At 37.1% G+C, this 11,724-nt stretch overlaps 1 protein-coding gene across 1 annotated transcript; it reads right to left on the reverse strand.

Moving 5' to 3' along the window:
- Nucleotides 1-240: 240 nt before the first annotated feature.
- CFAP161 (cilia and flagella associated protein 161) lies at nt 241-5,639 on the reverse strand. The gene is made up of 7 exons (XM_009819305.1): nt 5,577-5,639; nt 5,328-5,417; nt 4,920-5,155; nt 3,534-3,618; nt 2,581-2,739; nt 1,386-1,459; nt 241-427 (listed from the first exon to the last, which is right to left on the reverse strand). Exons 1-7 carry the CDS (start codon nt 5,637-5,639, stop codon nt 241-243), a joined length of 894 nt encoding a protein of 297 aa, XP_009817607.1.
- Between the last annotated feature and the right edge of the window lie 6,085 nt (nt 5,640-11,724).

Genomic DNA, 11,724 nt, shown 5'->3' on the forward strand with positions numbered 1-11,724 from the left:
ATGGGAAAATGAACCTTTCCTAATTCATGAATTTTTGATGTTGTGCTTGGTTCATCAAATTCTATTACTTTTTGCCCACTGTATAATCTTGATGAGTTAATGAGATTATGCAATATTACTAATGGTAGACTTTAATTTCCATTTTTGAAAAAAAAATCTCTAAAACTAAAATCTGAACAGAAAAAACAAGAATCAGAATCTCATCAACCTCTGTCAGCTGTAGTCTGGGATTTTTATATTCTATGTCTCTTCATGAAACTCATTCTTCCTGATCCCGCCTGGGTGAGGGTTGGGTCTATCAATCATTGTACCATCCTCATTGCTGGGATCTCCTGTAACTATTACCCAGTAATTCTTATCTTCTTCAGCTTTATGGGAGTCCAGATAAGTGTGACAAATTACTTCATATTCTCTTCCAAAATAAGACCTGCAAAGTCAAAGAAAAGAGGATGGGCAGGGGGAATTAATATATACACAAATTCAGCAAGTCTGCATTATCTGTAAATTGTTCAAGGTTTTCTCATGTTTCTCTTGGCTTATTCAGAATTATCACCATGCACTTTCAAATATCAGACCCTTACAAGAAACACAATAGCCCACTTTGTTTCTTATGAATAATTTAGCAATTTGAAATCAAAAGGAAATGCCACCTTTCTAGCTTCAGAGCTAAAGCAGCCCCATCAGTATAAGGCACTGATACACCGACTCAGTATGTACAAGCTGGTTAGGTTCTCATCACCATTTCTCTCTGACTGAGGAAGACTCTGGCTACTTAACACCTGTTTCAGACTCAAACTTTCAGACTTTCTTTCATCCTCAAAAACCTGATACAAATCCTGATACAGATCTTGCTCAGAATTTAATGGGAAAAAATTAGTATACTCCTTAACAATGCTTAATCAATATTAATTTAATGCATGCATATTAACTTGAATTGTTGGATTAACTTCAACTTGTTGAGACATTGATTCATATGGACATAAGCAATATACAGTTTTATGCAGTGTGTTTTTATTTAGTTATCTTACTCCTTACATTTCTTAGTATACCTTATTTTTCTTTAAAAAACCCCAAACAACTGTAATTGCTCAAGATATTCAAAGCGAGACCCACCAAGAAACTACAGAAAGCTAGAAACATGAGATTATATGAATTAGAAAGAAAAAAACCCCAACAAAATACAAATAAGACTGAGCTGATTGTCTGCAGCATCACAACAGCACACATTACAGCCCAGAAATAAAATAAGGGAAAGGAGAATGGGCATTCTGCATTCTTTTCCATTTCCTCAGTGCATTCCTAAAGCAACTATCTTGTTTCTTACAGTAATTCTTGATGTTGGCACATCATTACGGACATCCCTGCCAGTTATAAATTATTCTTACCTTGTCCAAAAGTTCCTTGGAACGGCTAAGCTCCGATTAGTATGGCAATGAGTAATAATCATTTTAGAGTTTGCCTAGGAAAAAAACAAGGGAAGACACTTCACAGACATTTTTACACTAATTTTAACTATTCTTATTCAAATTAAATGCTTTTATTTGCTGCTTAGTGTAAGCCCTCGTTGCTCTGTATCACTCTGAGACTGCTGTACATTGATAGCGAGATATTTTACACCCTATCAGTTCTCAACACAACTGTCTTAACAGCTCAGAGCAGCCAAATGCTTAGCCCTCAGGTCAGACATACTCTCCTGTCCAATACATTCCATCCCACTCCCTTGTGCTGGCCACTTGGGAAAAAAAAAAAAAAGTCAAGCAAGTCATGGAGAGTCATTCCAGTGGCCTGTGCCATCAGGATAATTCCGCTTACAATTTATATTTTCCATATGAGAGATCAAGACGGTTTGTGGACATAGCCTAGAAATGGACCTTTATACTACCAATTTGCAATTTTTTATGTAAAACAAAATTAATTTTTAGTCACCCTCATTTACCAATACTGGGAATAAAGAATGTTGTCTGTGACAATTACATAATTTTGACTGTGTTGATTAGCGAGCTGATTCATGTAAATGAGTCACAGTTCAAGGCTGTAGAAGAACAGTTATATTTGTGATATTTTGCTATACACCCAGCACTTCAGGAAGCCTAGCAGCTATGTGGAACAGGAAAACACTGCATCTGCTTAATGTATTTACAAAAGGTTAAAAACCGCATTTGGAAAAGCATCTACTTATTCAGATGCCTTGGGTTGTTTTGTTTTTAAAACGTTTTAAATTTCATGTACTGGAGTTCTTAATTAATCACGGCTCCTAATATTGGAAATGGAATTTAGTGCTCAGAAGTCCTGAAAAGCAGATTCCAAGTACTGCATCCTCACAACATGATAATGTCAACTTTTAAAAAATGCTGATGAGAGAAACTGAGCAAGTCAACCTCAAAATGAACAGCAGAACCTAATAGTTGTATATGCAGATTCCCTGGTTAAAGAGATTGTTCCTTCCCTCTCCCTCTTCCTAGAATTACAGGTCAGAACTTACATAAGGAAAATATGTGAGTAAAATGGACACAACTTTTTTCTAAGTACCCCATCTACTATTTCAATTAAATCTTCATAACATTTTCTACAGTTTCTTACAGGAACTGGAAATCCTTCGTATTCAAGACGTAGCTGTGGATCCAAGAAGGCAGCTTGCCAGCAAGTCAAATATGAAAGCTCATCTGTCAAAAATACTTGCTGAAGGTACGATTTTTTAGCAAATCGTAAAAATGATTTATGGTCACTTGCTAGATATAACTGTAAATAAAAATATATATTAAGGACAGTATAAAAGAAACAAGATACGTAATTTTAAAAAATATTTTTCAACACAAGAAATTTTCTCTCAGCTCCTGAAAAATCAGTCTGCCAAGCTAAAGCTACACATACAAAACCTGTAATGTAGATTCTATATTGTTGATAAATTCGTTAAGTAGCTATTCTATATGCAGACTGGTGAATACTAATTTAAAATTGAATTTACATTCCAAAGATTCTCTCTCACCAAATAGTTGTTGAGAGGGAAAATTTTTTAAAGTTCTGGTGATTTATTTTGAGTGCATATGTAACATGTAATGTCTTACTTGCTTTTCACTTGCAGAGGGAAACAACGTTAACATTTAATAGAAATCTGCTCCCTTAGAATGATAGAATAGCATGTTACTTCATATACCTACTATAGATTTTTCTTCACAAGAAATGAAATCTTCTTATTCTTAGTTCTTCTTATTACATTTAAAGAAAAAGAATCTTCCTCTAACGATGAATTCTTTTATGATTCACAAGCTAATTTTAATTTCCTTTTTTCTTTTTTAAAATCTCCTTTATCCAGTCTTTCTGGCTGACAGCCCCCTTGGCCTGCACACCTGATCTCAGGCAAGTTGCATAAACTTTCTAAATAGGTATTGCTTATCTTGATCTAGGTATTATTCTGAATCTGTTCTGTAAAGCTAAGATGTTAAACCGTGGTTCAGCTTCATACACATATATAGCAATTAAATGCACACTATAAGTATATGCTACCATTGCCATTTGCAGCTTTATTGCCTTACCATTTGGTCAGAAAACCCTCCTGTTGTCCCAAGACCAAAGTTTTGCCCAAATCTAATCGGTTCACCCACTGCACCTCCATCAACACTGTTAAAATTGTAAAAAGGAAGAAAGAGACATTCAAATAATCAGCTTTACTATTTTTTTTGTTGTTGTTTTGGTCTATAGTTAGGTCTTGTGGCAACACTTTGTATTAAATTTACCTTTAAAAATAGGTAAAATATCTTAACTGAAAAGACATTTCATACTTGACTTACTGGTTAAAATATTTAACAGAAGAGAAACAGACTGTATTGATTACTTTTTGTGATGTATTCATTAACATGCAGGGTGGAAAGATAACATCCAATGAAAAATCAGTGGGAATTCAGCAGTAAGGCCCCCTTTAAAATATACTTAATAAAAACAGCTGAAAAATCACAGACTAAAAGCAGAACAGTGTGTGTTTGCATTTGTCTGTAACTTAACATATTGCTAATAATATATGTAACTGACATTCAATAATTTGGTTCATTACATCAACATACATGCTGGTATATCCCTATTTCCAGAGTGATTTCTGCATTTTACATTAAAGAACCACTAAATTAAGTGCTAGGCTTTCCAAGTATATTCAGCATAAAAAACTTACGTAGCTGATGAACTTAGTAGTCAGTTAATGAGGGACTTGATAGCATTCAGTGCCAAAGATCCTAAGATCAGACAGCAGCTAAGCAAAAATATTTTGGCTGCAGTTCTAGAAGGCCTAAATTATGCTCTTGCCATCAAAATGCTTTCTTAGGTCTAACCCAAAGTGTTTCGCTCAATCGGGATTATATGGGTTAGTTTGTACTCTTATGCATTGTTATTATTGAGCCTTCCACTATTAAGCAGGACCCTGTTCTTCTGTTTCTTCTCCCACAAACAGCTGGAATTAAATATGTCTTTGAAAGAGAGAAAATATGTTGTTTGGTTATGGGGGTTTTTTAGGACAACAGAAACACTGTCCATTTCATGTACAGCAAAAGCATTGACACAATTTTTTGCTTCAGAGACCTTATTTGTAGGAGAACGAATAATAATACTAAGTGCTTTTTGGACATGTTTTGTATCGTACAGCTGAAATATAACCACATTAAAAACAGCTGCAGAGTTTACCAAAAGATACAGTGAACTCGATTCTGTTTTCACAACAGTTCTAAGCTGATTTAAACTTCCTTCAATTATTCACAGTAATATGGGGAACAAAATCAAGCTTAATGCATGACCCAAGTTAAAGACTGTTTCTTAAATAAATTAATCTTACCCAAATTCATTTGTATATTAACAAACTTCATTGCATGTTTCTCAAAACAAGATACTGGAAGCTATCGTAACAATTGAAAACATCTCAGAATAAAGTATCAAACCTTAAAATACAAAAAGTATTTCGACCCACAGGGTCCATGCTCTCGACTGTGCTAACTCCACAAGGGGCTTGCAATGATTCGGCCAAATATGTGGACATTTCACCCGGATTAATTGCCAAAGTCAGACTGCCGCACGCTCCAGGGTCATTCTCCACTGAGGATTTGTTGCCTGGGTTCAAAAGCATCACAGTGTCTCCAAAATGAACAAATCCATCCTTAGATACCGACAGCTGTATCTAAATTAAAATATACATAATTTTTTACAGAATTATCTGAGCCTAGTATCAGAAGTATTTTAGCATATAAAATGCTAATCCATAGCATTCTTAATGCATAGAGAACAGTAATAACCGCTATGCCATTCTATGTGGAGTCATAGAGGATTGACATAACCTTCTTAAAAATTACCTTCTTTAAAAGATTATCTTGAAGTTTGTTTATTTTCTGTATTAAAAGTTCTCCTCGTTCTCTTTTACGCATAAAATCCCTCAAGCGGTCCTGCTTGCAAAGGAGAGAGGGGGCAGACATGTTATCCAGCACTCACCACCTCAGGTTTAAACTGAATTTAAAGAATTAGGGGGAAACACCGCGAGGTGAAGAGGCAGGCGAGGCTCTCCGGGAGCCAGAGAGGAGAGAAGGGCCCGGGTCCACCACTACCTCCTCCAAACACGCGGCCTCGTTCCAGTTGCCGATGAGCACCCCGGGTCTGTAAGCGGCCATGGCTGCCGCCCAGGCCGCGCGGCGTTCACTGTCGCCATGGAGATCACTCTAGCTAGCGATTGGGCGCTGGAGAGGCAGAGCCCGCCAATGAGCGGGAAGGAGCGTGGCGGCGGGGGCGGACTCTTTCCGCCCGGCGGAGGCGCGGCCCAAAAACTGAGGGCGGGAGTGCGGAGGGCGGAGGCGTCTTCGGGGGGTCCTGAGGGGAAAAAAATGCAATAAATGTTAAAATCGGTTCAGTTAAGCGCACTGTCGCTCCTTGGGCATGCCCGGAGTGGGTGGAGTTAGTGCAAACGTCACACTGGCAGACAGGAGCAAGACTCTCGAATTCGTGCCCTCTTAGGAGCACCCGCCAGACCAAGATCTAGCAGGGAAAGGCCTTGACAAGGAAAAAAAAAAAAAAAAATTGGATTCCCTTGTGGTTTTGCCCAGTCTGACAGGAGCTGTGAAAGCAGGAGGCCTGCTTTCCCCCGGGGCGGTTCAGCTGAGCCCCTTGTCTTCCTGCAGGGATGTGCTGAGAGGGCAGTGATGCCGCTGGGCCCAAAGCAGCTCTGCATCTCCTCATGCCTGCCTGAGGGGTTTCTGAGCACCTGGCTTAATGCTTACCCCTTTTCAGGCATCATTTTACATGAAAGTACTTCTGTTCCTGGTTCAGGCGTGTGATGGTATAGTTGCACAAATAGCAGATGCTGAAATTCAAGAATTTGGGCCGAGCTATAGTCTTAGTGTGGGGCTTTATTTACAATCAAGTAGCCTTTTACACTCTGTATTGGTCAAGGAGGTGCATCAGATTAACGCAACAAACGAGTTGATGACACTAACGCTACAGTAGTGGTGAATATTGTGACTACATTAGGTGAATGTTTTGATTACAAATGTTTTTGTTTGTTATTATTCTAGTTTGGAAATCTACTATGGCAAGATAGGCTAAGTGGCTATGCTATGTGTTTACTTTCCAGATAGCTCAAGCTAATTATTTTTAATGATGGTGTAGATCCTTGCACAGGACATTTAATTCCTTTACAACTGTCATGGTTTTCTTGCAAGCTTACTGTTGTAAGGTTTCAATGCTGGACGACTTAAAAAGCTAAAAATAAAATGTTTTTTGTATGGACGACTGGGCTACATGTTATCATCAGCCAGTTTTGACAACAATTCACATAAAACCTCGCTCTGTTGTGGGTTGTTTTTTAAACCAAATGTTATTACACAAAAAGTTATTCAGCACATCCCAAACATTTTAAGGACGAAATAAAATCCATTTTTGTTCAAATAGCACCACTTTGTGGTCAGTTCTGGCAAGTGACATTTTCCTACACCTAGCCGGGTTAGAAGCAATGCTGAACTTGTTCTATTGAAATAGGGAGGAAACTTTGTTCATCTTGGCCGAATATAAAATTCTTTTGGAAGTATCAGGTGTGATTTGAAATCTGAAGTGTTTTCAGAAAAAGATATTTAATTAATTTCCCGTGTTGCTAGTCATTTCTACTTAGCACTTAAAATTACGTTCATGCTTTTCACAGAGCTAAGGTTTTGATTAGGGTGACTGGTTAATCATACTGGTATGCAAATGATAAAGTGGATTTACCACACTTTTGTTCAAAGCTGCATAATATGTTTGAATTTAAATTATTTACTTTTGCTTATCTCAATGTGCAATGTCGAAGAAGTTTAAAATCTTCTTGATTTTTTTGTTTCAGAATTAAGCCACTTTTAAATCAATATTCAGTAATATATCATTGTTATAAAACTATGCATTATACTCAGCAGTATTATTAAGAAGAACACATGCACTCTGTCTCACTGTGCGTGTAGCTAATATAGAGTCCACAGAAAACTTCCGTAGTTTTGTAGCCTTATGCACTGCCTGTACTTAGTTACTTACAGATTCTGATGCAAATATTACATAGAAAGAGGTATTTGTACTCAAAACGTAATCGTGTACAGAAATATCTCCATGTATCTCTTAGTAGGATTATGCTGTGACTATCCTTGTCACCTGGAAGACTAATTTCTGATTGCATAGTATTACATGAAAACAAACAAAAAGAGCTCTCTATAAATGTATTTGTAAGTTGAACATCTTTCCTGCAGGAAAGGTTACAGGTCTATTCAGATCATCTCAGTTTCCTTTTAAGCAGATAAAAATCTATGTTTACTCCTAACAGTTGTTTGCATTATTAAATGGTGTGAAGAAAAGCTGTACTTCTGAAAGAATTGGTCCGAGTTTTGTGTCTTAACTTATGCCAGCATACAAATTGACTAGACTTAAAGGTGTATTTGGTTTATTGGAAACATTAGTATCTCCCTTTTGTTCATTAAGTCTTTGTTAAATAAAATCATAGTTAGTGTACTTCAGAGACTCATCCCCTACTGTTCTAGAGTTACAGTTCTTTTCCCCTTTCTCTTTTTTCTTTTTCTTTTTTTTAATGAAAGAGAACTAGATGGTTGAGAAGACCCAAAAGAGCATATAGAGCTGTCTAAGCCATTAGTTTACACAAAAGGCTGGGCTGGTTAGGCTTTTAATTGCCTTAAGTTCGTCAGTAACGTGTGAGATAGAGCATGTTTTAAATACTTTAACATATAAATGCATTGATATGTATCAGTAGTAAAAATTATCGTCATTTAGTCAAATCTGACAAAAAGGGCAAGGTCTGAATGGATATGAACACAAATTAAGTCCAAGAAAGAGGTATGCCATCTTTATTTAGAGGAAGTGGCAGAGCATTAAGTTTTTCCATGAGCTCTTCCACTCATATACCTTATTTCATGGTGGCAAACACGATTTTTACTTATATCTGCTGTTTAGCAATTTATGAAATTCTAGTCATACTGAAAAAAATACTAAAATAATGTTTAATCATATGCAGGTCGGATGAGAATATTTTTAACACCTGCCTTTACTGTTTTTTCCTGTTTTCCTTTGTTTTTCCTTGTGAAAATTATGTATGTGGCAAATTTGGTTAACAATACAGATTAAATAATACTGCACAGGAGTAAAACATATGTTCTTCAGGATGATTTGTCTCCTTTCATTTTATTATTTTACACTAGCATTATTCTGACACATGCTATGAATCAGCACATAGCTATCATTTTTCATTGCTGTTATTAGGTTTCTGTCTATTAAAATGATTAATCTGCGTGTTAATAATATAATTTCAGTTTCTTATTCTAACCTATTCCCCGAACACTCATCTGTTCACAGCGCAAAAGGAATTAAGTAGTTTATGCAATAAGATTTAAGGATTGTTGTTTTGCCAGATGCTTGTGCTGATGTCTCCCATTTTGGCTGTGGATTTCAGTGTGGAGTTTTCCTGTAATGTTTGTTGCTGAGGAGCAATCAACCTGTTCATGGTATAGTAATTTCTGAAATGTAGTAATCCATTAAACAGGCCTCTCAGTCTACCTTTTACAAGAAAAGGCAGCAGGATGCTTGTGTGTTGTATTGGCAGCAAGTTTGCTGATGTAGGTACACAAGTGAAAAGTTTCCTAATATTAGATCTGGTTGAAGACATCCAGAATTGCTATGATTGCTCATTTGGTGGTTTATAACCATAAGATTCTGCTAGAGAGAGAGGGAAGGGTGAGGGAATCATCTGCAAGATGTCTAAGACCACCAGACACTTACCAGTCAAAGTTTGGATTGAGTTATCCACATCTCTACGGTATTTTCATTCTACTGGTCTCTAATTTAGACTTGTATGTAGCATGCAGTTTTGAGAAATTGTTATATAATGGAGTATTTTCTCTTCAAATTGAGCTGTTTCATCATGACTGATCATGCTAGCTATTTGAAGATTTTCTCCTCTGCCTGGCTGAGTCTTATTCAGGAGGTGGGCTTGAAAAAAACACTAGAGCTCTGAATCTCTCAGAAAAATGTCATTTCAGGAGCAGTAACTTATGAAAAGAATATAGAAATATTAAAGTAGGTCTCCAAGGAATAACCTTGTGTTTTGCAAAGAGATCCGTATTAACTCTGAAGAAGCTAGAATACTTTCATTGGCAAGAAATAGCTCAGCTGAGAACTACGGTGTTTATTGGCGCAAGCAGAAACACCATTAACAAAGCTACATTGCTTCTTATGTTTATCTCTTCACAGGACTGTGCTCTGTGTATGTCTATCCTCAGGCAATTTAAAAGTTCTTCTTTTTCAAGCTATGGAGTATTTGTCCAAGGTATTATGACCAGAACAATGAGACTGGCCATGTCATTGGCTAGGCGAAAGGTTTATATTTAATTTGCAGTATTTAATGTACATGATATGATCTCAGCTGACTTCTTTTAAGTACTACTTGCCAGGGACCTACTAGAAGAGACTTTTGTTAAGCGATGTTCTACCCTACTTCCAATATATTGAGTGCATTGCATTTACTGAACTACAAAGTTCTGTCACCACCCACAGGCACTGACACAAAATCATTGTGGGTGAGGCGTGGTCCTATTTATAACGGGTGGAAATCAGGTCATTGTCTCTCTTGTTTACTGATCTGTTTAAACTTTGGTTTCCATGAATACTCATGCTTGAGATTTTAAAATTTGCTTTTTGTTAGCAATTTTTGCATATAAAAAGCAATAGCATGGTGATCTGTAGGGAAAAAAAAAAAGCCCGGAAATCCATGACTTTAGCTGACTTTGACTGTGGGGGTTGTTCAACAGTGCAGTCCTGCCAATGTGAACCTACTGCTCCTGAAACTGAAAAGCAACATTTTTGCATGACCTCTTGTGAACCCAGATCATTCTGTTTCTTCCCACTTTAGGGCTAACTATAGACAGCTTAGGGTTGCCTTTGCTTCCCTGTTTGGCCTTGCCTGCGGCATGATCCTTATCTTCTATTGTGAATTGCCTACGTGCATCAATCATGGCCCAGTTATATCGCTTCTCTTCTTTTGGATTTTACTTCCCTGTGACGAGAGTGTTAAGACAGAAAATAGACTGTTCGCATAGTTTTCCGTAGTGGAAATACCTGCTTCAGTCTCTTGAAGCAAAGTAATGAGGTTTACAAACAACACTAGAGATGCGTGTCAGTCCATCTTCAAACCTTTGCTAAATTTGCTTTTTAGAAGCTGTATCCCACTGGGCCCACATCAGAAGTTTATTTGTGGTAGTCAAGGTTTAGAGATAAAGAAATGTTAGAGATCAGAATACTTCACTTTGGTTCAAGTGAATCTGTATGTTACATAAAATGAACTGTTAAGAAACAGGAACAGAAACTGACTTATGTATTTATACCACAAAACATGAATCAGTTAAATATTTCTGGCATAACAAAAAGGAACATGATGAGAATCTTTTGTCCTAAGGGGAAAAGAACATGTGTATTGTAGTTGTTTTTAACATTTTCTGCCACCATTCCACTATTTATGGTTTTGATTTGGATGACCTTACTCTGGCAGTGTATTTATGTCAGACATCACGGCCTACAGAAAATATTTTATACGTCTGAAGATGCTGGCAACTGTTCTAATTTCAGACTCTGGACATTTTGGTATTTCTTTTTCACTATTGGTTAGTAAATTAGCACTTCTTAGTTGGTAGCTTTTCTTTGAGCTGTGGGAGAGAAATGATATTTCAGTATAATGCTGAGGACTCAAGGAACAGACAGGCACAAATAATGTAATAAATAATACGATTACTAAAATGGTCATTGCAATGTACAGTGTATTTGCTAGTCCAAAATGAAAAGCTAGACCATTCATTCTTTGTACACCTCTTCTGGGCATAAATAACTTCCTTGCTGAAACAACTTTTAAGTATCAGTAAGCGTCCTCCTATTTGCTCTTTTCAGCATAATGGAATGATCCAGAATTGGCCATTTTTCTCCAAGTTTTGCGTGAATTCCCCTGACAAAAAAGGGGATTAGTGTAAAAGCGAGGGTTGGGGCTTTTTCGGAAGGAGGCAGAAATCTGTCCCCAGGAATAATATTTTGTGCTGTGAGATGAGAGCGCTGCTCTATGGGTGTATGTATTGCTGACATAGAACACTGGGCAGCTTCTACTTGGGGGTGTCTGTACTCCCTTCTTAGTAAAGGGAGGCCCTGAAAGCACCGCTGAATTGCATTTCCATCTCATTAGATATAGGGATCTCT

The sequence above is a fragment of the Gavia stellata genome, chromosome 13, assembly GCF_030936135.1.
Source record: "Gavia stellata isolate bGavSte3 chromosome 13, bGavSte3.hap2, whole genome shotgun sequence".
Classification (NCBI taxonomy): Eukaryota; Metazoa; Chordata; class Aves; order Gaviiformes; family Gaviidae; genus Gavia; species Gavia stellata.

What these genes read in the sequence shown, in the direction of transcription:
- CFAP161 (XM_009819305.1), bottom strand. Translation starts at nt 5,639, where the DNA reads ATGGCCGCTTACAGACCCGGGGTGCTCATCGGCAACTGGAACGAGGCC. An exon ending in AAGATAATCTTTTAAAGAAG is followed by an intron (nt 5,156 to 5,327) that starts GTAATTTTTAAG and finishes ATTTTAATTTAG; the next exon opens with ATACAGCTGTCGGTATCTAA. An exon ending in AATACTTTTTGTATTTTAAG is followed by an intron (nt 3,619 to 4,919) that starts GTTTGATACTTT and finishes CAATTTTAACAG; the next exon opens with TGTTGATGGAGGTGCAGTGG.